The sequence below is a fragment of the Adiantum capillus-veneris genome, chromosome 27, assembly GCF_014529385.1.
Source record: "Adiantum capillus-veneris isolate H3 chromosome 27, ASM1452938v2, whole genome shotgun sequence".
Classification (NCBI taxonomy): domain Eukaryota; kingdom Viridiplantae; phylum Streptophyta; class Polypodiopsida; order Polypodiales; family Pteridaceae; genus Adiantum; species Adiantum capillus-veneris.
In genome coordinates this window covers 84,304,031-84,330,829 of record NC_140957.1, presented here as the reverse complement: position 1 = coordinate 84,330,829, position 26,799 = coordinate 84,304,031, and the positions used below count along the sequence as shown (strand labels likewise).

General features: G+C 45.9%; 1 protein-coding gene across 2 annotated transcripts in view; it reads left to right on the top strand.

Moving 5' to 3' along the window:
- Positions 1-26,065, top strand: part of LOC147422299 (trafficking protein particle complex subunit-like protein) — a 66,462-nt gene extending 40,397 nt beyond the window's left edge. Inside the window, exons 5-9 of one of the 2 annotated variants that reach the window (XM_086503688.1) lie at positions 10,254-10,334; positions 22,551-22,895; positions 23,003-23,175; positions 23,288-24,123; positions 24,237-26,065. In XM_086503688.1, the coding sequence (XP_086359814.1) occupies positions 10,254-10,334; positions 22,551-22,895; positions 23,003-23,175; positions 23,288-24,123; positions 24,237-25,801 (3,000 nt within the window). In that variant the 3' untranslated portion in view covers positions 25,802-26,065. Of the gene's footprint in view, positions 1-10,253; positions 10,335-22,532; positions 22,896-23,002; positions 23,176-23,287; positions 24,124-24,236 lie in introns of both variants that reach the window. The other variant, XM_086503687.1, reaches the window with a different exon arrangement.
- The last annotated feature ends 734 nt before the right edge of the window (positions 26,066-26,799 follow it).

Here is a 26,799-nt window from a genome sequence, read left to right as displayed (position 1 = left end):
TTTCCAACACAAAACCATGAACATACCTATTTCATGTAAAGTGAGTGGAAAAAATCTTGTCTTCGCTAAAGACTGTGTATGCAATGTAGATGAACATAGAGACGGAGTGACAACCCGTTCATCAAACACATGTAAACAATGAGATCGAATCTTTCTCTTATGATCTAGAGCAATCAACTGTGGCAAAACACAATGGAAATGCCCATGCTTGGTGCTCATACTTTTATGTGCTCTTTCGGAAACTTTGTCATGCCAAGGAAGAGACATGGAATGTGACTTTCTTGAATGAATACTTTTGAGCTTTTCATGAACAATCCGCATACATTCGTGCTCATCCATGAGAGAAACGTGCTGAACATACAATGTCATGCCTAGGAAAAGGGATCACATAACGGTGCTGACTAAAATACAGGAAACAATCACGAATGAAACATTCGAACAATGCGTGCGTATCAATCATGCGAACACATAATACTTCCTATGAGGGTTCTTTGGACCTAGGCTCGAGAGCCAAGATCGGTTCTTGCTGAATGATCGAATCATCCTGTGGGAGTTCTTTGGACCTCGACTCGAAAGCCAAGATCGGTTCTTCGTGATTGATCGAATCTACAACGAGGTTAGCTTCGCTAGAAAAAGCATCAACTAACACATCATCCTTGTGAACAATCACATCATCTTCATGCAACTCATCATGCTTGTGAGAAATCACATCTTGATCATGCAAATCATCATGCTTGTCATTGTCATCCAAATTATCATGCAAATCATTGGCATTCAAATCATCATGCTCATCATTATCATTCAATTCATCATGCTTCTCATAATCATGCAAATCCTGTGTGTCATGCTTTGGAGAAGAAGAGACTGAGAGAGTCTCCTTCTCCTGAATCTCTTGCATCTGTGCCTGCACTTGAGAAAAGAGTCGCAACATCTCTTGCATTCTTGCTTTGTTCTCGCGATCAAATTCTGCTTGTCTTGCTTTGTTATCGCGATCAAATTTGGCTTGACTTTCTTTTTCTTCCAAGTCGTACTGACGCTCTATGGTTGCCATTCCTTCTTTGTATTCACGATCTATGGTTGCCCTTTGTTCTTCGTAGGCCTTTCTTTCTGCTTCTCTTTCTGCTTTTCTTTCTTCGCGTTCTAACTGTCTTTCCTTAAACAACTGCTTCAACTCCTCCATAGGAGTTAGTGCAATGCTTGACGTAGATGGGGAAGGGGGAGGGTCGGAAAAACCTCCTGGTGGGGAAAATTCTTCTTCGCCTGTCTCATGCTCACCACCTCCAAGCGAAGTATCCATTCCGCTTCGAGTGATGACCATTTTGAAGTCGTGGGTTCTTGTGGTCTTGAGGTTCTTAAGTTCACGAGGACCTTGGGTTCTTGCGGGTCTTGGGTTCTTAAGTTCACGAGGAACTTGGGTTCTTGCGGGTCTTGGGTTCTTGCATTCTTGGGTGCTTGGGTTCTTGAGGTTCTTGAGGTTTTCTTTCGCTTGGAAACCGTGTTTGAGAACGATCTTCTCTTCACCCGAGTTCTACTCCTTTCTGCGGGCGCACCCCTTGGCGGCCTTGTGCTCACACCAAGGTTGCTTTTTCCCACCTCACGTGGAGTGGCCGGCCGCTAAGTGCACGGTCCGCTCTCAATGAGTGAAAAGAGACACAAGGGGAGGCTGGACAAGCCCTTCTTTCCTGGGATTCTTGTCACTCAAATTATGTGGTTCTTGTGGTTCTTTCCTTGAGTGATACAGAACATTGCCAAAGCTCTGATACCAATGTTAGGTGCAACGGAATGAATGTTTGCGCTTTGCTCAAGATGAGTGCTCCGAACTGTGCTCAAGGTTCCTTTTGTTCTTATGGAAGGTAGAGCCTTCCGTTCTTAATGAGAGAATGCTATGATCACAAACAAAGTGAATGGACACTGTGCGTGCAAGTGTATGAGACTGAAAGATAGAGAGAGGAGAGATACGAGACCAGAGACGTTGTAAAACCCTCCCCCGAAGGCCCCACTCCCCGGCGAGAGTGGTCTACTTATGATTGCAAAATCTGGTACAAATGGAATGCATGGGACTGATGCAAGTCTAGGCTATGTGGGCGATGACGACGGTGACGACGAAGTAGACCTGATGGCTGAAATCTGCAATCTTTTATTTGCTGTCCAAAAACGCTATGGGCTGAAATCTGCAAATCTTCTATCTGCTGAATTCTGACTCTATGTCGATGACGATGTCGATGGCGACGATGCGACGACGACGCGCTGAAAACGCAGATGCTGAAATCTGCGTTTTCTGGGCTGAAACTGTAAACCTTGCGGAAACTGACCGTGCGGCGAGGAACTGCTGCGGGAAGGTGAGATCTGCGAGGTTCGGGACTTGATATGCGGGTACTAACTGCTGAAAACTGAAAACGCTAATGCTCCTTGACTTCCCGTCGCGGTAAAGGTGCAAAACGCCAGGGCTGATCTGCAACCAAAAACGCAGGGCTGAATTTTGGTCCTCTGTCGTCGCTGGGATTCTGCAAATGCAAAAATGCTAGGCTGATCTGCTGTGTCTGGCTGTTGCCGGGTTGGTCTGCAATGCAAATCACTGGGGCTGATCTGCAATGGAGAAAACGCCAGGCTGTCCTTGGCTGAAAACGCTAAGTCTCCTGCCGGGGGGGTTCTACTGAGAAGTTGCCTGTTGAGCGTGGAGCTCTTGCTGCCTCTTCTGCCAAATAGTGCTAGCTCTAGTTTGCTTATATACAAATTTAGCAAAATTGCCCTACCTACTTTTGTTGGAAAGTCACTTAAATTAATAAGTGAAAAATGTCAAAAATAGGGAAAATAGGCTAAAATCACTGGAAAAATCCCCTAATTGATTGTGATGGATTTTGATGGGAATGCTTATGATCATGGTGTGCGCAACCAGAGGATATGCGTGACTGGGCATGCACGGTCTACGAATAGACTCACAAAAGTGCCAGATCACTTCTAAATCTAGACTGACTGAACCTTGATCATGCTGTAGCTTGTCCACAGACACATAGGGTTGGATGTGTCACGTGACGCATCCTCTTCAAAGTGCCCAGTCATGAACCCTTGAACCTGTTCTCGTTGTGCATTCACACGAACAAAAGGCGTAGACAGTGACGGTCGTGAACTCTCGCCAACTTCATGCTGTAAAGAAATAGCCTGTCTACCTTGGGAAGAGGAACCCTCTTCTCTAGCATTGTCTGTCCTATCAACCATAGTGTAATTCCAAGTTCCTGTGCTTTGTGTCTTCGCCGCAAACCAACCAAGGCTCACTTCTTAAGGAAAAGGTGATCTTGTCCCGGCGACGGAACCATGAAACCGGCCCGTGGGGCGGTAGACGTTAGTTTTCACCCGATTCTTTAACACTTGACTATACGACACGAAGCAATGACTTAAAAGGAACTTGTAACTAGGAATGGAATAACCACTTCAAAACAAAAGCAGGGCTAGGAAGCTAGAATGCTCCCAAGGAGACAGCGACACCTGTAGGCCCCAAAGGTTGGCGCCCCTTTCGGTATTTCTTTATTCTTTAACAGAGGGAATAAAAACCTGTGATTTCCTACAAGCTGCCCCGCATAATCCGGGCTGAATTGCATCTGTTCTCGCCCGATTTCGGCAGCATAGCTGTACTAGGTCGCTTCACAGTCAGTATCCCCACACAATAGAGGGCTTTCTCGACGCATACAGACACTTTACAAAACTTGGCGAGAATCTGCAGCATGCTGAATTCTCTGTTTATTGCCCCAAAAATGCGCCAGATCACCTCTACAGTGGTCCCTTCGCGTCCCCGAACCTCCTGGGGGTATTAGGAACCGTTTAGGGCCGAAACCCTAAACCTGCAAAAATACACAGCAGGCTGCAATTTCGTGTTTCGGACTCCGTTTCGCATGCCGGTCGCATCCGTAGCAAGTCCTCAAGCTCCCGCACTTGTAGGGCTACCTGCCCTTTGAATCGGACGAGATTTCGCAGGCTTTCCCTTGTTGTGCTTCATCTCCTATGCGAGAGCTATCGCTACCGCCTTGTTGAGATGGATTGGATCGAATACCTCGACATCGTACTTGATATACTCGTCCAATCCAAAGAGAAAAGCCTCTTTGCGCTCATCATCCAACATACGTAATTGGGTACCTAGCTGCAAAACACGATTAGAAAAAGACATAACCGGCATACCATTTTGCTTGAGAGCTCGCCAATCGTCCTTCAATCGTGCAAGGTACTGAGGTGGCATAAACCGCGCCTTGAGCTTGTCTTGGAAATCAGCCCAACTAAAAGAGAGGGGCGTGAAATCGTCGGCTGCCTCTAGGTGCGCGGGTAGCTGTGCCTCTTGCCATGCGTGGTACCAATTGATGGCATCACCGGCAAGGTACATAGCTGCCGTCAAAACTTTGCTATTGCCTGTTTTCTTAGTTGTCGCAAAATAAGCATTAAATTGATGCAACCAAGAATGAATAACAATAGCATCCATATTACCGTCATACTTATTGAAAGTCAACTTTTCTGTGACTGGATGGTTGGAATCCGCATCGTGGCTTGCGCCACTTGATGAACTCCCACGATCTTTGGGTGGTTCGGTCTTCGAGGCTAGGACTTGGGCAAGCAATTCTTGAGTGCGTAGCTCTCGTCGAGCTTCACGCTCGGCCTCCAAGGCTGCAGCTCGTGCTGCCGCTTCCTCCTTTCGTAGTTCTTTTCTTTCTTTTCTTGCGTCGCGTTCGCGTTCGCGCTCTAAGGCAATGCGGTTTTCTTCTTGTTGTGCGGCAAATCTTGCGTTTCTTTCGTCGCGCTCGTGGTCCTTGGCTTCTTGGTTTGCGGCCATTCTTGCAATTCTGTCGTCGCGTTCACGGGCTCTTTCATCGCGCTCACGGTTCTAAGCAAGGCGACTTGCTTCTTGTCTATCCATCATGGCCATCGTCTACTTGACCATTGCCTCCATAGGGTTTGGTGCACTTGGTGGCGTAGATGGCGAAGGGGGAGGGTTGAAGAAATCATCTCCGGGTGGGAACGAGTCTTGGTTGCCTCTCTCATGCTCATCACCTGTATGCGAAGTATCCATTCCGCTTCGGGTGACTACCATGCACTATAATCTTGGGGTCTTAAGCTCCCGAGGCACTTGGGTTCTTGAGGGTCTTGAGGTTCTTGAGGTCCTTGATTCGTGAGAATCTTGGGTTCTTGAGGTTCTTGAGTCTTGAGGGTCTTGGGTTCTTGGGGTTCTTGAGGTTTTCTTTCGCTTGCAAATTGCGTTGGAGAAGGATCTTCTCTTCACCCGAGTTCTACCCTTTTCTGCGGGCGCACCCCTTGGCGGCCTTGCGCTCACACCAAGGTTGCTTTTTCCCACCTCACATCGATTGGCCGGCCGCTAAGTGCACGGTCCGCTCTCAATGAGCGAAAAGAGACACAAGGGGAGGCTGGACAAGCCCTTCTTTCTTGGGATTCCTGTCACTCTTCAACAAAACACGATTAGGAATCACCACGTCCAAGTAAACTTGGGTTCGTGCGATCGCAACAAGCAAAAAAAATTCTTGTGGTTCTTTCATTGAGTAATGCAGAACACTTCCAAAGCTCTGATACCAATGTTAGGTGCAGCGGAATGAATGTTGTATTTTCTCAAGATTAGTGATCTTTATTGCTCTAGGTTCCTTTTAGTTCTTAGGGAAAGAGAGAGCTTTCCGTCTTAGGGAGAGTGCTATGATCACGAACAAAGTGCGTGGATTGTGCGTGCAAGTGAATGAGACTGAGAGAAGGAGAGAGAAGAGATACGACACCCGAGAGGTTGTAAAACCCTCCTCCGAAGGCCCCACTCTCGTCGGCGAGAGTGGTCTAACTTTGATTGCACAAAGGTGTACAATGCGAATGCAATGGACTGATGCAATGGGACTATGCCGATGACGACGACGACTTGATGGCTGAAATCTGTGATCTTTTAATCGGTGAATTCGGGGACTGTTTTGGTGGCTGAAAATGACTGTTTTGGCTGTGTTTGCTTTGGCTAATGATGGGGGAACTTCTGCAACCAATCTTGGTCGGTTTTGCTGCGATTCATTTGCTGAAAACTTGCGTTTTTCAAGGCTGAATTGCTGATCAAAAACGCTGAGATGGTTGGTAAAAAAAAACGCTGAACTGCTTCTGTGTCTAAGGCTGAAAGTGTGTGTATCTGCGGTGGTTAGGGGTTGAAACCAAAAACGCTGACCTACTGTCCTATGGCTTAGCAAAAACGCTACTGCTGATCTTCTACTACTGATGGCTGAATACCAAAACGTTGATGCTTCTGCTACAGAGGAGCTGAAAACACGAAGGTCCTGATGCGGTAAAGCGGAGAATAAAAAACGCTAATACCTCTTCCTAGCGTTAGTGGTTACTGCTGGTTTGGAGTACATGACGATGATGCATAGGTGAAAACGCCAGGGCTGCTGTGTTGATGGCGATGATGCATTTGTTGAAACGCCAGGTCTTGTGGGGGTACAGTTGGGGGAAACCAAAACGCTACCTGCTGCTGTGAGAGGAAAACGCCAAGGTTAGTGGGGGGGGGGGGGGGGGGGGGGGGGGGGGGGGGTTCCTGCGGGTTCTACTGAGAAGTTGCCTGTTGAGCGGGGAGCTCCTGCTGCCTCTTCTACCAATTATTGCTAACTTGGGTTTGCTTATATATTAACTTAGCAAAATTGCCCTACCTACTTTTGTTGGAAAGTCACTTAAAAATAATAAGTGAAAATACCAAAAATAGGGAAAATAGGCTAAATGCATTGGAAAATTCCCCTGACTGAATCTGATGGATTCTGAAGGGAATACTGATGATCATGGTGTGTGCAACCGGAGGATATGCATCTATGCTAAGTGACTGGGCATGCACGGTCTACGAATAGACTCACAAAAGTGCCAGATCACTGCTAATCTAGATTGGACTGGACTGACTGAACCCTGCTATGGTGTAGCTTGTCCACGGACACATAGGGTTGGGATGTGTCACGTGACATGTATGGGGCCAATATGCGACATCATTATATACGGTTCCTGGACAGGAACCCCTTCCAGACCCTACCAAGCCTTGCCCAAGTACGAGCACTTTCTTTACATCTGAGATGGTACAAAGGGCCATCGACAGGATGAGGACCGAGAAGGCTTACGATCATGACGGTCTAGTAGCGGAGCACTTTATACATGCCAGGGATATGCTGATGGAGGTTCTCGCAGTGTTGTTCAATCGTGCCATGTGTGAGGGATTACCTGAGACTTGGAGGTTGTCTAATATTGTGCCCATCTTCAAGGGTGGTGCCCCTATAGAGCCTTGGAACTACCGCACTATTATGGTTGGACGCACATTGGCATGGTTGTATGCATCTATTCTTGAGCAACACTTGAGTAATTGGGCAGAAGGCGAGGGTGTACGAGCAAAGGGTCAGGCCGGCTTCAGGAGGGGTTTCTCCTCTCTTGATCATATTCTGACCCTTAAGGCCATCATTGAGCACATGGGAGACGGATCTATTGTAGCTTTGTGGATTTTCGCAAAGCATTTGACATGGTACCAAGAGCTTGATTGATGCGCAGACTACAGGAGATGGGGGTCCCCATAGAGGTGATTTGGGGGATTATGGCTTTGTACAGATCAGTGATGGGACATGTACGCACTCCGGAAGGGGTATCTGATTTAGTTGACTCTACTATTGGAGTGAAACAGGGCTGCTCATTGTCTCCTACTCTATTTGGTATGTATGTTGATGAGGTGTCTGATTACATTGACAAAGAGGGTGACAGGGGTGCCCAGCTGGCAGGGACTTAGATCCCATTGTTGCTATATGCTGGTGATATTGTGCTGATATCTGTCTCACCAGAAGGTATGCAACGACATTTGGATGCACTACGCAGTTTTGCAGAGGATAGTGGATTGTGTGTAAACCTAGGTAAAACCAAGGTTATGGTGTTTAACACCACACCGCAATGGGTCAGGAGATTAGTACCTACTTTCAAATATGGTCAGGAGATTGTGGAGTATACAGATGCATACACTTACCTGGGGTAAGTCTTTACTGGGCCGAGATTTTCTTTGAGAAGAGCAGCAGAGACTAGACTAACTAGAGCTGGTGCGGCTCTAGGAGGAATGGAGAGGATGTGTTCGCAGGTTCAGTTCGAGGAACCTAGGAACAAATTATGGCTCTTTGATACTTTGGTTGCTTCTACTATGTTATATGGGGTGTAGGTTTGGGGACCTTCTGTAGGCCAGGATGGTTGGAGGCGTATGGAGAAGCCCCTGGTATCTATGATCTCTCAGCTGATTAGAGTCAAGGCTTCCGTACCGCATGATATCATTCGAGCGGAATTAGTTGCCCCCCTATGGAGATTGAGGCGCTTACAGATCAGTCTCCTTTGTACACAGTCTGTCGGATACTACCAGAGACAGATATGCCAGGGTGGCTCTAGAGTCCTCCAGACAATTAGCTCTTAATTGGGATACATCATGCTGGTATGCACATATTGCATCATGGTTTCAGACACATGGTTTCACCAGGCACCCTGACACGGGTAGAGGTTAATAGACTCATTCGTCAAGATCTGATCCAGCTGGACACGAGGAGGACATGGATAGAGCCGATACAGGAGTTGGGCACAAAGATGGCTTTCTATAGAGAGCATCTTCTCCACCTCATGGGGGATGGGTTTGTGATTCGACCTAGCTATATGGACACGCATCTTTCTCATGGTTTGCGTTGTGCCATTGGCCAGATACGCACGTCCTCACATCAGCTCGAGATTGAGACTGGCAGATTCAAAGGGACACCAGCAGATAACAGGATATGCCGCTTATGCCATCTAGAGCCAGAGACAGAGGTACATTACATATGTCATTGCACAGTGTACTACGAGATACGAAGCCGCTTTCGTTGTTTATTCAGAGAAGGTTTTGGGCCTCTATCTAGGGTCATGAGTTATGAGGATCAGAGATGTCTTGGGCTATATCTACTCGAGTTACACAGGCATAGAGAAACTTTACTGAGGAGAGCTGAAGAGAGAACCCCAGAGACAGATCACAGATTTCTTTACACTGGATAATGTACACCCAGAAGAACAGACAGAGGAGCAGCCAACAGTGGAGAGGTCTGCCCGCACTACTGGCATTCTCATAGACCGAGCATTGGAGCTAGGGAGATCTAGACGACCCCGATGGAGAAGAGGAGCTACACAATTTCGAAGGAGGCTACAGCAAAGGATTCGAGCCCTACTTTTTCGTCGACCAGAGCGCAGATGAAGATGAATCTCTATGAAGATGGATCTCTACTTCCCTCTCATATTGTCTACACATTGTACTGCTTAGTTCACACATTTCACCTTTCACACCTATCAGCTTAGTTTAGGATTCCGCAGTATCTATATTTTGTTATCCTAGTTTAATTTATTTTTTGTCAATCTGACTTTGTATCAGAGACACCGCATTGTAACTTTTTGGTCTCATAGGTCACTTTGGCCTTTTGAAGACGTTAATATAACATTTCATTTCTCTCTCTCTCTCTCTCTCTCTCTCTCTCTCTCTCTCTCTCTCTCTCTCTCTGTCTCTCTCTCTCTCTCTCTCTCTCTCTCTCTCTCTCTCTCAAGTATCTAAAAGGGACCGTCATTAATGCAAAGTTGCATTCATAAACGCGAGGAAAGAACAAAGGATTGTGGAAGTACGAATTCTCAATTCTATATGTTATCTCAATTTTGTTGCATTTGACACCAAGGTAGTTTTGAATGAAAAAATGGAACGGATTCTAAACATTTGAAACGTGGTTTAAATGTTGGCTCACGTACAAAACGGTCAAAACGTGGAGTTCTGTAGAAAGGAAAAAAAAGGAGCTATATAGTAGATGAAGCATGGTGAATCCTTCATCTCTCATACAAAGAGCATTGAAGCGCCAAAAAAAACGGTAGAAATAACTTTACAAACATGGAAAAGACCTCTCCCAAAACTGTCAAAAAGCCCGAGTTTTTTGTAACCTAAAAATTGTTTGAAAATTTCTCTAAATTAAGGGGTTTTGAATTTATCCAATTGGTTAAAACTGCAACCTTGATCCAATCAGTCTCTTGGTTCAAGCAACCTTCCGTATTTTCTAGGAAAATTCCTGCTAGCTAATGAGCACACAATACAGGGTTTTATGGTATATGTAAAATATGTCTTCTCTTGTAACATGAAACATCAGGATGATTTGCACATCTGCTGTAAATATGTGTGATTCAAACGCTGATGCCCTGCTATGGAGTTGCTCCTAAATGTTCAATCTTCATTTAATCAGGTTGCAGTTTATGCAGAATTTAGAAGAGATTGGGTGGAGGCATTAAAGTATTACGAGAGTGCTTATGCACTTTTACAAGAGGTGTGTACTCTGGCTTTTTTTGCATGTTCTTTTTTCCCTTTAACTTGCTCTCTTTTACGTCGTCCCCGCGTGTTTTCGAGTTTTTTAATTGCTGTGCATCCATGCATATTCCATGAAGCATCAGAGTCACTCTTTGAGAGTTGCTTGATCGTGTATCATGGAAGAACAGAGAAGATCATAAATTTATAATTCTTAAGTGCGTATAATTTTGTACAGAAGCTCCTGGTACCATTAGACCCTCATTGTAAAATATGTATTGGATGGAGCACGGGTGGTACTGGAAACAGACCTTACTTATGAATATGGGTCTAATCTCTTTTGTGATTTTTGAAGAGAAAGGGATTTTTTCATTAGCTGTGAAAAAAACTGCCACCAGGCTGCAAGCCTCGCAGTAAAATGAGAGTACCAATGTTTGCAGGGGCAGAAGAGACACCCTCGCAAAGTGGCCTCCTTTAAGATCTCTAGGCTAACTCTGGTGGGGAAAAGACGGGAAGAGTATGAGGGATAGGGGGTTTTGGGTGTTTTGCGGGGGCAAGGGACGGTCAAGCAGGAGGCTGGTACTGTCGTCATGGGTGCCCCCACACACAGTCCTCCGTGTCTGGTCCGACGTCCCTTGGACTCTTAGAGGTTATCACACAGTCATGGGGGTGAATCAGCTCAGTCCAAATAGCTCCCGGTGTCGCTGCCAGGAGTGAATGACTATTCTCAATGGCTAGAGAGCAAGGATATCTCCGTATAACCAGTAAGCTCTCAGCAACCCACAAGTGGCTCCTGAGCTCTTGCTGTGAGGAGCCTGCCGCCTCTAGTCTGATCATTTGTTATTCTGTCCGATCTCTCATAGTTCAGGCTGGACCGGAGGTCATGCTTCACACCTCTGATTCAGCAAACAATTGCAGGGGCCGCACTGCTGGCTGGTTGCCCCCATAGAGTCCAACTGCTAATACTCTGCTGCGAGGCTGTGAAGGATACTTACACTTTCCTCCCTCTTCTCAACGCTTATTAGCGGCTCCAGAGGTCCGAAAGTATGCCCTCAGTGATGTCAAATGATCAGCTGTTACTGGGAGGAATCTCCACTGGCTCTGCAGAAACCGTTCGGTAGGCTGCACTGTGTACATAAAGAATGATGCCAAAATAGCTCATGGGTCTTGCTATGTAGTGGTATCTCAGTGTTGGATTCATAGGGCCCCTTACATTGAGGAGATTATCGAAGCTCTCATGGCAAGCATCGAAGACAAATTGGAGGCCACCAAGGAAGGATGGGTTGAAGTAGTCAAGAAGAATATCAAAAAAGAGGCGAGAGCAGAAGCGCATAAAGATGAGGCGCTCATTATACACAAACATTGAGGAAGAGAAGGTGCGACAAGCCCGCCGCCTCAATGTATGAGTGAGTGGCAGCAAAGAAGAGGAGGGATCCACACCTGAGAGTGATGGGAAAGCCCTATGCATGAAACTCGGGTACAAGGAAGAAGAGAAGCTACTCTTCTCCAAAGCTTGGAGAGCCAGCAAAGATAAACAGAAAAGAGCCCTGATCCTCCAATTTGCCTTTGAGGAGTTTCGAACCTCATTCATCCGAAAAAGGGCCATCTTGAGAGGGCTAGAGGGCCCTCCTATCTACCTTGACGATGACCGCCGTGCATGCATGTCTAGAGTCAAAAAAGCTCGCAAAGTAAGGGAAGAAGGCGGTATACTGAGATGGTAGGGTCATCATTGATGGCAAGACCATCGCATAGGGAAAGGGAGAGGGAGAGGGAGAGAGAGCTTGGAGGGAGAGGGTGAGGGAAAGGGAGAGGGAGAGAGCCTGGTGGGAGAGGGTGAGGTAGAGAGCTTGAGAGAGAGAGGGTTTAAAGCCCTTCTTTATATAGGAGAGGATGGAAATAACACCCCCCCAAAAGTTCAAAAAACCTGCCCCAAACTGTCATTTTTTAAACTTTGGTATTCCAGATTTACCGTGCCGGATGCCGTCCCGGCCATTCCGGCTGCCGTTCCGGTTATGCCTGGGAAGGGAAGAGCGTTCCAGTCCCGTTCCCGTTTCGAGGAGGCGCCAGGCTTGGGAACGCGTTCCGGGAACGGGAGGGCCCCGTTCCACCCGTTCCTTGTTACACTGCCCACATGCTTGTTACCTTTGGATTCGCTTTGAGCTATCACGGGACAGGATCATCTACATTGCCCTCTACTGCTTTCCCCCCTCAAGCTCCACATTTGCTACTACAGGGACGAAGAGGGTTGGGGAAGAGAGACTATCCCCATGCACATGCTTGTGAGATGAGATTATGGAGTACTCTACACTGGGAGAAGTCTTCCTCATGGGAGACTTCAATGCTAGGACATGTTGTGACCAGTGTGAGACATGCGACACAGAGGACTCGGTAACACTACCGGCCACACATGAGGAGGTTACCATGAGAGATTTAACAGACACAACCCGCATCATAGAGTATGGCCATCATTTGCTCAGATTAAGCTCTCAGCACCATCTCGTTATTTATAACGGGATGGCTCAGTTGCCCACTTGAGGAGGGTTGACATGCATACCACATGGTGTTACAGCCTGGGGGGGGGGTGTTTATCGTGGATTACATCATGGGATCCAGAGAGGCCACCCACCTACTTAGCTCTTTCACCATCCCGCCCATACCTATTGGAGCCGACCACACCTATCTTGCACTCTCCTTCATTGGAGACGCCACACCCTCCATATCCACGACGCGTCCCCCACACACCATGATCCATTTCACATATGAGCTAGCCTCGTTATACTTGGCAGAGGTCGAGAAATGTACACACAAAGGATTGATAATGAACCTTGGGAAGACCAAGGTCATGATCTTCCACACCTCCAGGTCAGTTCGACGAGCAGCCATATTTACAGCAGAAGGAGGTACAGTCGAGGTTGTCACCTCCTATGTCAATCTGGGAGTCACCTTCACTAGCAGACAAGGCCCCTTCTCCATGGCTCAGGGTGCCACTGACAAACTCACCCGTGGATATGCGGCTTTGGCCATGTTAGAGCGGAGATGTCATCAGGCACACTTTCAGGAGCCCCGCACGAAGGGGTGGCTATTTGATACATTAGTCACCACAGCCTTGATGTACGTAGCAGAAGTGTGGGCACCCTGGTTGACAGATAGCCAGTGGGCACGGATCGAGAGACCACAGGTATATATGATGTCCCGTTGATACTCCAGAGGCTAAGTGTTGGGTATTGCGGGTTCTGGGTACTTGGTACTGCGGGTATTGTGGGTACTGAGGGTCCCTATGCTGAGCTAGGCAGGAGCCAAGCCAAAACACAAGGGGTGCTAGATGCTGGGTCGAGCAGCCTCATTAATGCCTCCACAATTTGGGTAGTTGAAAAGTCACTTAATTAATAAAGTGACTACTGGTTCACGCGCAGTCTGGGAAAAATGAGTTCATGCGGCGAAAATGCTTATGTTGGGTGCTGGGTACTAATGCTAGTGCTAATGGGCTGTGCAATCAAAGGGTATTCAACTACTATAAGTGCTTGGGCATGCACGTCCTGCTGTAGAGGCTCACAAGGGTGCCAGGCTAGGTCCTAAGCTAAGACTGGCGCTAGATTGTAGCAGAAGCTTGTCCACGTGGCGCAATTGCAGTGCACACGTGACATCCCCCCTGTTAAAGGTGAGGCACAACTGCCGAACTTCTACCCAAATGCTTTCTAGACTTTTGATGTTGAATGCTTTTGATGCTTGTGGATGCATAAGCCGATGAAACTTCTCCAACTTGTGGATATTGCGGATGTAGGTATTGCTGCACTGTAAACATCGACCATACGAGTTACTAGGTAGCCTTACTTCTGTCGCAGAATACCAGCCTTGGTGCTGACCAAGTACTACCACTCGAATAGTCCTGTCGTGAAAAATTTGCGGGTGAAGATGAAAGGTAAGGGTGCTCTGATACCAATGTCAGGTGCAATGGAAGTGTTTAGCTTGGGGGTATTTCCAAGGGTTGCTTGTCGGCGGGAGTTTGATGCACGCTACATGCGAATGCGAATGCAGAAGAGGGTCAGGGATCTTGTCTCCAACTCCTTCAATATCTACATAAGAGGCGAGTAGATCTTGGTACTCAAAATGTGGATTTTCGTGTATCCGATGTTGATCTTCGTTCAAAGATATACCGATGAATTTGGGAGCGCGCCCGATGCGCGATGGACTAAGGGTGGGAGTGTCTATTAAGTCCGTTATGGGGACACGAAGATTCTTTGGAAAAAAAATGAGAGAGGTTCTTGGGGTTCTTGGTTCTGCTTGGGTTCTTTGTGTTCTTCCCTTGAGTTTGCGAAGCCGAAGCACACATAGAGCTCTGATACCAAGTTCAGGTGCAGCAGAAGTGTTTAAGGATTTAGCTCGGATCTAGTACTCTGCACAAACACAAGGTTACTTTACTTCACTTGAATAGAGAAACTGAATTGAACACAAAGAATGAGAGAGACGCAGAGAGAGAAGAAGAAGAAGAGCATTTTTAACGTCGTGGGAAACTATCCCAAGAGACCTCAAAGATCTATCCGACGCGAGAGAGAGAGAGAGAGAGAGAGAGAGAGAGAGAGAGAGAGAGAGAGAGAGAGAGAGAGAGAGAGAGAGAGAGAGAGAGAGAAATGAAATGTAATGTTATATTAACGTCTTCAAAAGGCCAGAATGACCTATGAGACCAAACTGATACAAAAGTGGTGAATCTGTTACAATGTCTGGGTACCTTAGTACTAAAGTACTAAGTGTGAAAAGTGTGAAAGTGTGAAAATAAATGTGAAAAACTAAATACAAAGTATTAAATAAACTTCTTAGGAGCATTCTGGGTGTCTGGCTAGAATGCTTCTAATCCTTTGTTGTAGTCTCCTTCGATGAAGTGTGCTTCTGCATCTTGGTCGTGGTCGTCTCGATTTCCTAAGCTCAATCGCTCTGTCAATTAGGGTGCCTTTGGTATGAATGTGGGTACTCCTTTGTGCTGGCTGCTGGCCTCTTGCTTCTCCTTCCACTCTTGCTTCTCTCGATCCGAAGAAATCTGTGAACTGCCTCTGAGGCTGTTGTGCTCTTTGTCTTCTCATTAGATTATCCCTGTGCCGATGTAGTTCCAGTAGGTACAAGCCTAAGCATCTTTGATCTTGGTATTGCATGATTCTATCTAGAGGTCCAAAGCCTTCTTTAAAGAGGCAATGAAAACGCCAACGTATCTCATAGTATACTGTGCAGTGGCATATATGGTGTAATTCTGTCTCCGGCTCCATTCCGCATAACTTGCAAATTCTGCTCTCAGGTGGGATTCCCCTAAATCTGCCGAATTCAATTTCCAACTGGTGTGAGGATGTACGAATCTGACCAATAGCACATCTCAAACCATGAGACAGGTGGGTATCCATGTAACTCGGGCGAATCACAAATCCATCTTCAGATAGTGTAGGAAGTTTTCTTTGTAGTCAGCCATCTTCGTGCCCAATTCTTGTGTAGGGTCTACCCATGTCCTCTTAGTATCCAACTGTATAAGATCCTGTTGGATGATTTTATTAATCTCCGTTCGTGTAATTGCAAGTGATGGAGCCTCAAGAGAGTATTGGAAGGGGGGTAATCTTTCCATACTGAACCCGTGTCTCTGAAACCACGAGGACAGTTGCGCATACCAGCATGATGTATCCCCTTTCATTGCTAATTGTCGAGAGGATTCGAGGGCCAGTCTAGTATATCGGCAATTATTTGTATCCCACAAACCATGTATAAAGGACATTGATTTGGTAAGAGCTTCAATTTCTATCGGAGGGGCCGCTAGTTCCACTCGGGTAATCGCGTGTGGTATGGAGGCCTTGGCTCTAATCATTCGGGAAATCATAGATACCAAAGGTCTCTCCATTGACTTCCAATTATCCTGATCCACAGATGGTCCCCAAATCTGGACCCCATAAAGCATAGCCGAAGCCACCACAGTATCAAAGAGCCAAAGTTTTGTTCGTGGTTCCTGAAATTGCACTTGTGAACACATCCTCTCCAACCCTCCCAAGGCCGCAGAGGCTTTGGATAATCTAGCATCCGCTGCTTTCTTAAGAGTAAACTTCGGTCCTGCAAATACCACCCCAAGGTATGTGTATGCATCTGTGTACTCTACTGTATCCTGGCCATATGCAAATGTAGGTGCCGATCTCCTAACCCACTGCGGTGTGGTGTTAAACACCATAACTTTGGTTTTACCCAAGTTTACCGACAGTACACTGTCCTCTGCGAATTTATGTAATGCATCTAGCTGCCTCTGCATTCCATCTGGTGATTCTGCTATCAATACAATATCATCTGCATACAACAACAAAGGGATCCATGACCCTGCAAGTTGAGCACCTCTGTCACCCTCTCTATCAATGTAATCTGATACCTCATCTATGTACATACCAAATAAAGTAGGGGACAGTGGGCATCCCTGCTTTACTCCAACGGTGGAATGAACAATGTTGGAATCCCCTTCTGGAGTACGTACATAACCAATTACTGACTCGTATAAGGCCATGATCCCCCAAATAATCTCTTTGGGGACCCCTAACTCTTGCATCCTGCGCATCAATCTGGCCCTTGGTACTGTATCAAAAGCTTTCCGAAAATCCACAAAGCAACAATACATCCTTCTCCTGTTTGCTCTTCCTTCCTCAATAATGGCTCTGAGCGTAAGAATATGATCTAAAGTGGAATAACCCCTTCTGAATCCAGCTTGTCCTGTTGCTCTTATGCCCTCATTCTCTGCCCATCTACTCAATTTTTGTTCAAGAAGGGATGCGTACAGTCGGGTCAAAGTGTGACCTACCATAATGGTACGGTAGTTCCCGGGTATCATAGGATCCTTTGACTTGAAAATAGGTACAATAGTAGATAATTTCCAAGATTCAGGTAATCCTTCACACATGACCCGATTAAACAGACGAGCAAGGACTTCTGAAAGTAGATCCGTGGCATGGATCAGATGTTCTGCTACTAAACCATCATGATCATATGCTCTTCTTGTCTTCATCTTATCAATGGCTTTTCCCACCATTTCCGTAGTAAAGAAAGTACTAGTAGCAGGGCATGGCTCTAGCGGATCTGGTAATGGAGGCTGTCTAGATACCATATATAATGATGTTAAATATTGACCCCAGATCTCAGGAGAAGTAATCGTCGGAGGCGGTGAGTGCTCGTGAAATAAGCGCCAGGCCTCATGTGAGTCCTGACTCAAGAAGAGCTGATATAAATCCTTCTCCAGTTTGGCTAAAAATGCCCTTTTCTTGCGACGTACTATACGCCGAAGAGCAATCCGAGACTGCTTACATGTGATGATCCCAAGTGTAAGCTCTTTCTGGACCTCGGTTCTCGTCTCTCTGCATTCCTCGTCATACCAACTGTTTTGAGGCATGTTCCCAGATCCTCTCTTCTCATCAGGTTGAGTATGTGGGTATGCCTCTTGTGCTGCTCCATGTAGTATCTCTGTTAACTGAGAAGTAATCTCCTCTACAGTATATAATGGCTCGGCGGCCCACATCCTATTATAGATCTTTTCCACATAGAATGAATCAGTTTCTGGCGTGAAAGTATATCTTGTGTGTGTCTTCTTCCTTTGTACTTGAGAGGTATTGTATTGGAAGGAGATTGATAAGGTCAAGAGAGCATGATCCACTACAATCCCAACCGGTCTGGGTCCCACCTTAAAGTCCTTGATACTAGAAATAAAGCTTGGTGAAGTCATGACATAATCCACTGTACTGGCCCCATGCCTGTGCGGGAAGCATGTGAATCCCCCAAATAACGGGAAATTCTCTAGACCATTAAGTATGGCCAAATCATGTATAGTTGCCATCTCCATGAGATGTCTCCCGTATTCATTGTGTTCTTTATCCTGTGAGTTTCTAGTAAGCCCCCTCTGTGATAAATCCACTTCTCTGAGCATTTCCTCAGAAGTATCATAGAATACTGCTTGAGAGTTGGCCGTTCTGGCATTAAAGTCTCCTAAAAGAACGATGTCTCCATCTCTAGAGAACTCCCATATGTCATTATTCAATATGGAGAAAGGGGACCGTCCTTTAGGTGAGGAGTAGACTGAGGTACTTGGAGGGAAGTAGCATATAGCGATATATAGAAATCTACCTGTCTCGGCTCTCATTCTCACCCACATATACCTTGCTTGCTCATCTTTCCTGGTAATCTGTAGTAGTGGTTTCAGCTCCTCTTTAAATAAGACTGCTACTCCTCCTGAACCCCGGCTACCCTGTAGAGATCTCTTGTCTGGTCGACCAGCTGTTTCCCATAAATAACCCTTCACATGTGGCATACGCTGTCCCAGTATCTGGTGTGTCTCTGAGTAGAAAACTATGTCTCTGTCCCTAAAGCTGTCTTCAAAGGCACCTACATCTAGCCTATATGATCCATTACAATTCCACGCCGCTATCTGGAGCATCGCCCCATAGGTCTCGCTCGTCATGCTGAGCGCTTTTCCAGAACCACTACTTTCCCTCCTCTATAAAAGGCGATTTTCCCCTTTTCTCTTGCTGCCCTAATCTCTGGCATCAACTCTTGCATGTGTGCCACTTGTGCCAATGTAAGGTCATCTCCCAGGAAATACCGGTTTTCTTAAGAGTTGGCCTCTTCTTTAGAAATTCTTTCCTTATTTCTATATTCGGGAAGCGGAGAATAAGTGCCCTATCCTTTACGTTTCCCTTCTCATCGATTCCTTTCTTGCCCACTCTCCATGCACTTGTGTGAGTAGGCTCTGTGATGCCCATGCGTTGTAGCAGTTCCTACACTTCTTCATCTACATTCTCTTTGTCTTTGACTCCTGTCACCCGCACATGCAGAGCCCGATTCTTCCTTTTCTGCTCTTCCTCAATGGTCACATTCATAATGGTAGAAGTAGGTGTGGTCTCGAGCATCTGGGCCTTCCCTTTCTTCGCATCCTCAATCCATTTCTTTGCTTCATCAACCTTTTCTTGTGTCTTAAAAAGACGTTCCGCCCATGAAGATGTTGTTTTCGATTTCTGTTCATCTCCTTCCCGTAGAGCTTTCATTTGATCCTTCATGTCCTCGAGCTCCTTCAGCACCGAAGGTTGGTCGTCTCCCTTCTCCTTAGTTGCAGATTTGCAAGCCGCAAGTTCTCCTTTTAGCTCCTCGATTATTGCATCTTTTTCCCCCATGTGCTTTTCCATATTTGTTCTCCATGCTTCAAAACTTGCTACTGCCTCATCGAGTTTCTTTTGCATAACGCATTCTGTTACATTTACTTCGGCCTTGATTAGGTTTCGTAATTCCGTTTTCAAGATCTGAATCTCCTCATTCTGTATCCCCCGGATCTCTCTCCTTAGTTCTCTCATCATGTCTCCATACATGGAGTTCTTGTAGCTCTCAGCGCTCGCGTGCATTTCCTTCATGATGTCATCTCTCATGTAGTTTAGCTCTGATTTGAGCATCACCTGGACCTTCTCCATCATTAGTTCATCATGTATCTTGGACGTTTTCCCTACTCATGATGATCCTGGTGATAGTACAGTATCTCTGTTTCTCGGCTTAAATGTAGCTGTTGTTTTTTTTGGGGTGGTGTAGCTATCTACACCCGGCCCTTCCCCTTCGGTAGGCGGATCCATCGAACCTGAGCCCCAAATGTGGGGTAGGGTACTAGGGTGAGAGAGAGAGAGAGAGAGAGAGAGAGAGAGAGAGAGAGAGAGAGAGAGAGAGATGAAATGAAATGAAATGTTATATTAACGTCTTCAAAAGGCCAAAGTGACCTATGAGACCAAAAAGTTACAATGCGGTGTATCTGATACAAAGTCAGATTAACAAAATAAATTAAACTAGGATAACCAAATATAAATACTGCGGAATCCAAAACTAAGCTGATAGGTGTGAAAGGTCAAAGCGTGAAATGTGTGAACTAAGCAGTACAATGTGTAGACAATATGGGAGGGAAGTAGAGAATCCATCTTCATAGAGATCCATCTTCATCTGCACTCTAGACGACGAAAAAGTATGGCTCGAATCCTTTGCTGTAGCCTCCTTCGAAAATGTGTAGCTCCTCTTCTCCATCGGGGTCGTCTAGATCTCCCTAGCTCCAATGCTCAGTCTATGAGAATGCCAGTAGTGCGGGCAGACCTCTCCACTGTTGGCTGCTCCTCTGTCTGTTCTTCTGGGTGTACAATATCTAGTGTAAAGAAATCTGTGATCTGTCTCTAGGGTTGTCTCTCTTCAGCTCTCCTCAGTAAAGTTTCTCTATGCCTGTGTAACTCAAGTAGATATAGCCCAAGACATCTCTGATCCTCATAACTCATGACCCTAGCTAGAGGCCCAAAACCTTCTCTGAATAGACAATGAAAATGGCCTCGTATCTCATAGTACACTGTGCAATGACATAAGTAATGTACCTCTGTCTGTGGCTCTAGATGGCATAAGCGGCATATCATGTTATCTGCTAGTGTCCCTTTGAATCTGCCAGTCTCAATCTCGAGCTGATGTGAGGACGTGCGTATCTGGCCAATGGCACACCGCAAACCATGAGAAAGATGCGTGTCCATATAGCTAGGTCGAATCACAAACCCATCCCCCGTGAGGTGGAGAAGATTCTCTCTATAGAAAGCTATCTTTGTGCCCAACTCCTCTTCGGCTCTATCCATGTCCTCCTCGTGTCCAGCTGGATCAGATCTTGATGAATGAGTCTATTAATCTCTACCCGCGTCAGAGACCTCAAGGGTGCCTGTAGAGAGTATTGAAAAGGAGGCAACCTGTCCATGTGTCTGAAACCATGATGCCATTTGTGCATACCAGCATGATGTATCCCCATTAAGAGCTAATTGTCTGGAGGACTCTAGAGCCACCCTGGCATATCTGTCTCTGGTAGTATCCCACAGACTGTGTGCAAAGGAGACTGATCTGGTAAGCGCCTCACTCTCCATAGAGAGATAGAGAGAGAGAGGACACAGCATGTCGGGTCCCAACCACCCTCAAGGGCCCCCTTGCTGTGTTGCTAGAGCAAGTACTTGCTTTATTACTTGCACAAATGCTGATACAATGACTAAATGTTGAGATGCTGAGATGCTAATGGGTACTTGATGCTATTGATGCTGGGTACTACTGAAATGTTGAAGGGTACTACGGTACGTATTGAGGGATACTACGGGTTTTGGGTACTTGGTACTGCTGGTACTTGGTATTGCGGATACTACGGGGTACGGCGGGTACTAAGGGTCCCTATACTGAGCTAGGCGGGAGCCATGTCAGAACACAAGGGGTGCTAGATGTTGGGTCGAGCAGCCCCCCCACGATTTGGGTAGTTGAAAAGTCACTTAATTAATAAATAAACTGCAAGTCACACGTAGTCTAGGAAAAATGAGTTCATGCGGTGAAAATGCTTATGTTGGGTGCTGGGTATTGATGCTAGTGCTAATGGGTTGTGCAATCAGAGGGTATGTAGCTACTCTAAGTGCCTGGACATGCACGTCCTGCTAGAGGCTCACAAGGGTGCCAGGCTAGGTCCTAAGCTAAGACTGACGCTAGACTTTAGCATCTTGTCCACGTGGTGCAATTGCAGTGCGTACGTGACATCTGCGGCCACATACAAAGACACGGGTGGGAGGGAGACAATCACAACTTACAGATTTTTTCCAAAGGACCACATGTGTTCCACTCATAAATCCACCGAGGGGAGTGACTCTCCAGCAGGCTGAGATGAGCCGGGCTAGACGACATCTGTGTTACCGGATGCGGGGCCACCGCAGACATATCAAGGAGATCTATACCCGAGAGCGTCGAGCTGTTGAGGAGAGACGAGCCCAAATGATGGCTCACCCAGTTGCGCTCATCCGAGCAGCCCCATCCCCCCCCCCCCCCGGGATCCCGTCATACACCAAGGTTTTCTCTGTATTTTGTACGAGGTTGGATTGTTGTCTTTTCTGATAGATGGAAGACATACACACATGTATACTTGATTTGTCTCATAGTCCGACTTCGGCCTCACATAGACGTTAAAAAATCTCTCTCTCTTTCTTTCTTTCTTTCTCTCTCTTCCCTATTCAGCACAGGAGGCATTAACATGTACATAAGTTTCTTATGGAAATAAGATCTCTTTCTCCTGTGTTTACCATCAAACTCGAAAAGTATCAATGCCATCTTTATCTGTCTAGCAACTAGCATTTGAGATTGAGTTCTCTCATTGAATTTTCTTGTTGACTACTGGTGATACTAGTTATTTTTATTGCCAAAGAATATTGTCTTTTGGCAGGTGGTGAGTACTCCCATGGAAATGCAACCTGTACAGCGGCGTGTTGAGTTCAAGACTGTTGCAGAGCAATTGCATTTCAAAGTTTCAACATTACTGTTACATGGTGGAAAAGAGGTGGAGGCAGCCAAATGGTTTAGACAGCACATGAGCTTTTATAAACCACTTGTTGGTCCATCAGAAGGAAGCTTTTTACACTGGTCCTGGGTTAGCAAACAGTTTCTCGTGTTTGGTGTTCTTTTGCAAAACAGCTTGACATCTGTGATGCCAGTTAAGTCTGGCTCGTCTGCTCTTCTGCCAGAGGCACAAGTGACTGAACGTGAACTTCAACCTGGCTATTATTACCAGGTGTCTTCTTTCGTTCTATGTGCCTTCCACATACAGTTTTATCTTTTGTCTTTTATGAAGGGTATTAGTGCTCCTAGACCTGAATATGGTACCTGTGAAGGTCACAGTTGGCAGCTCACTACATGATCCAGAGGCGTCAAAATTTTCAGCTAATTTCAAGCAATTATGATGCCAACGATGGGGATGTGCTTGAAGGCTCTCCTGAAGATGTTGGCCAACCTTTGTATGTTGGTCAATCACCACGTATTCTTACTCGTGGCTCAACACTGGACACTCAGTGGTGAGTAATTCCGATGGTAATACATGTGCTGTCATTGCGCTGTATGCTGAAAACTTACCGCATTCATAGCTCCTTGTCACAGAGTAGTGCTCATGTTATTTCTGCTTTGTAGTCCTACAGATCAGGAGTACATGCTTCATGCAGTCATCAAAGAGAAGCTGTTTCCTCACTCTGCAAGTGCCATCACTCTATTGAAAAGAGCATATGAGCTCTACAAAAGTATACAGGCAGGCAGAATGAGCTACTTTATAGCTTGTGAAATGGGCCGCGAGTACTTCAGCGCAAGGGATTATATCAATGCAAAGACGTTATTTGATACTGTGGCAGGAATGTACCGCCAAGAATCCTGGGTATCACTCCTCTGGGCCACATTGGGTTTTCTTCGGGAATGTGCAAGGCAGCTGGGGCATTTGCAAGAATATATCGAGTACTCCTTAGAGATGGCTGCTTTACCCACTACATCTAGTGGAGATGGTAATGAGCAGGAAAAGAGTGGTTTCAACCGACAGGTTGGTCCTGCTGGCCCTTTTTGTCATCTCCAAAGAGACCAAATATCTTCAGAGGTCCTCAATTTATTGCATGGCAAGCAATCAGTGTTGCCATCTAGAGATGGTGAGGCTGGCCTGACAGTGGGCGACTCCGATCGACTACGTATAAATATTGACGTGGCCAGCCCGTTAAGAGCTGTCCTTGCAGCATGTGTGGCCTTCCATGAGCCAACAGTCAAGCCAGGAACAAAGGCCTCCTTAACACTGTCCTTGCTAACGCATTTGCCACAGAGCTTGGTCTTTGAGGAGTTAGAGGTTTGCTTCAATCAACCTACATGCAATCTGGTTCTTGTACGTGATACTCATGGTGTGGACAAAGAAGGATTTGAGGTCCGGACAGGTTTTGACTTGCATCTGGAACCGAACCGGTGGACTCGATTTTCATTCGATTTAAATACAGGTATGTGAAATTGTCATCTGTGTTTATGCTAGGTATTTTTACTCTGCACCGACTTCAGGTGCACATCCTCTTGAGATGCTAATGTCGTAGCTTTTTGTGTTAGAGTCGCACAGGTCAAAGTGGCAAATTGGAGTGCTTGAGTGTAACTGCCCGTCTAGGAGGTTCTACCAGCATCATGTGTCAAGTAGAAAGCCCAGCATCCAGGGATGATGTTATTTATTGGAAGTTGGAACCTCGACTTGAGATGATGCCTTTCAAAAACTCTGCACTTTCACATTATGGGCAGAAAACCGTTCAGGTAGAGGAGCAAGACCCTATGGTTAATTTGGTACTGGAAGCTGTAGTTGGCCCAGCCCTTGTAAATGAGTTGTTTCCAATCAATATAATTATCAGATCAAAAGGACACTCAGTGCATGCAGGTGAGATAAAGTTTAGCACTGCAGAAGCATCAATGACGTTGCTTATAACATCACCGCGCACTCCTTCAATCCCTTTCGATATGTCTTTTGTTGAGCTTCTTGTTCCAAATCCCTCTCAAGATACAAAGCAGTGTGAGCTCGAATTGTTGGCAGATGTCTTGCATGTACCTGCTATTGCAACAGAGGGCAGCTTCTCAACACAAATGTACATGAGATGGAAAGAGGCTAAAGCCGTCAGCTTGTTTGCAGCTTTCAGTTATCAGACTGAAACGGTGGCAGCAGGCCTGGGTGCAGCAGGTCACCCTCATCGGTATTTTGTACACAGAGGGTTGCAACTTCAATGCGAGGAGCCTTTTACACTTTCGCATAGGTACATGCCTCCTTTCAGAAGGGATGCACTACTATTGGGGAGCCTTCAGAAGGTCTCAAGCAGACAGTCACAGAAATCATGTGTCCCTATCCATGAGGTCAGCACGTTGATGGTAACGATGAGGAATTCAAGCTCGGTAAACCTGCAATTGATAGCTGTTACTGTGGAGGAGGCTGATGGGAGCCTGTGCTCTGTTAAGGCAGCAAGCTCTACGCATGGAAAGGTTGACGACAGTAGTTTGAGGCAACTTGCAAGGCAGAATGCAGATCTCTCGGACCTGAGCTCAGAAGAGCTCAGTGACGCTACGACCATTGTGCCCGGGGAGACTTTTACAAGCCTATTTTATGTGCAACCGGTGGAAGAGAGCAGAGCACTCGCTGTCGGGACCGTCTGCATTAATTGGAAGAGGTTGCATGAAAGCGACTCAACACAAGCCACAATTCTGAAGCAGCAGCTGCATTCATCAACGGCATTACCAGCAAGTGTGCATAAGTTGATACCCTTACCTCCTCTGCAGGTCGAGAAGCCAGTAGTGCTAGCGACACTCCATTGCCCCCCTCACGCCATCTTAGGTGTGCCTTTTGATATCTCCTTAGGTGTGCAAAACCTCACAGCCCTCATTCAAGAAATAGATTTCTCTGTCGTAGATTCGACTGGTTTCATTTTATCTGGAGCACATAGTGATAGCATACATATTCTTCCTTACGCCAAGAATGTCATCTCATGCAAGCTGGTTCCTATTGTTTCTGGCCCCCAACAACTCCCTCAATTTAACCTTATTGCCAAGCGTTATAATGCTGGCTTCCAGCAGTCACTTGCCTGCATACAAATCTTCGTCTTTCCATCATCAATGGCACAGACAAAACCCCTCAAGTTTCTCGCATCTTAATGCTTACTGGTTTTACCATGGAAAAAGTGGTCCTCTGTGTATGCCATTCAATGAAAGGAGATTCCTTGCATTTTATACGAATGCTGATTCTAGCTACTCGCTAGCTCATTATTTCTGCAGAGTGAGATGGCATTGTAAGTTCAACCATCAACAGTTTTGATTCCCTAGTTGGTCTCCTGGAAGGAGTCATGTAATACATCATCACATTGAAAGGTGTAGTCATTTGAGTCTTCTTACTAAATTTTTGTTGTCACTTCAGCTTGAGAATGAAAAGTGCAGCCATTTGTCTTTTAATTAAATTTTTATATGAGGGGGTTTTTATTTGTAGTGCCTAGTCGTTTTAATTGAAGATTTCTTTGAAAGTAAATGACAAAAGGTAAGAAACCTTGGTAGGAAATGTGAGATCTATTCTCATTGAGACGTTGCGATGCTAAAGTAGTTGTGATATAGCTGGTGAAGTCTTCAGAGTCTTTTGACTGTCCATAAGAGCAGTGAGAATTAAGTAAACTTTTTCAGCCAAGATTACAGACAATTGTTTGAGTAAGACATGAAGCATTGAAAGCAATAGTACGAATCAGATAATGTGGATGTATCGACAAGTGGTGGTTTAGAGTTACCAATTTCAAGCTACATCGATGGAGCTGCAGATGGAGACATTAAAAGTATTGCCATGGCTTGCCAAAAACGTTTCTTCCCACCAAAGAACATAAGGGCACGCCAGAAAGTTTTCTGGTTTTTAGGTGACAGTTTTAAACAGTTGCTACACCTTACCTTGTAAAACTTTGCTGGTTTCTGTAAAGGCAAGCTTAAAATCTAGCCGGAATTTTGTAAATTTAGCCAATTCAAAATACACTAAACTCTGGTTTCTTGTGAACAATGATCATAGCTTCAATGCTTGATACCTTTCCTTCCCAAAAATGATTTCCATATCCTTGCATGTCTTAAAGGTGTCTCAACATGCTCTCCAATTATGCTTTGGTAGCAAGCATTGTTTGGTT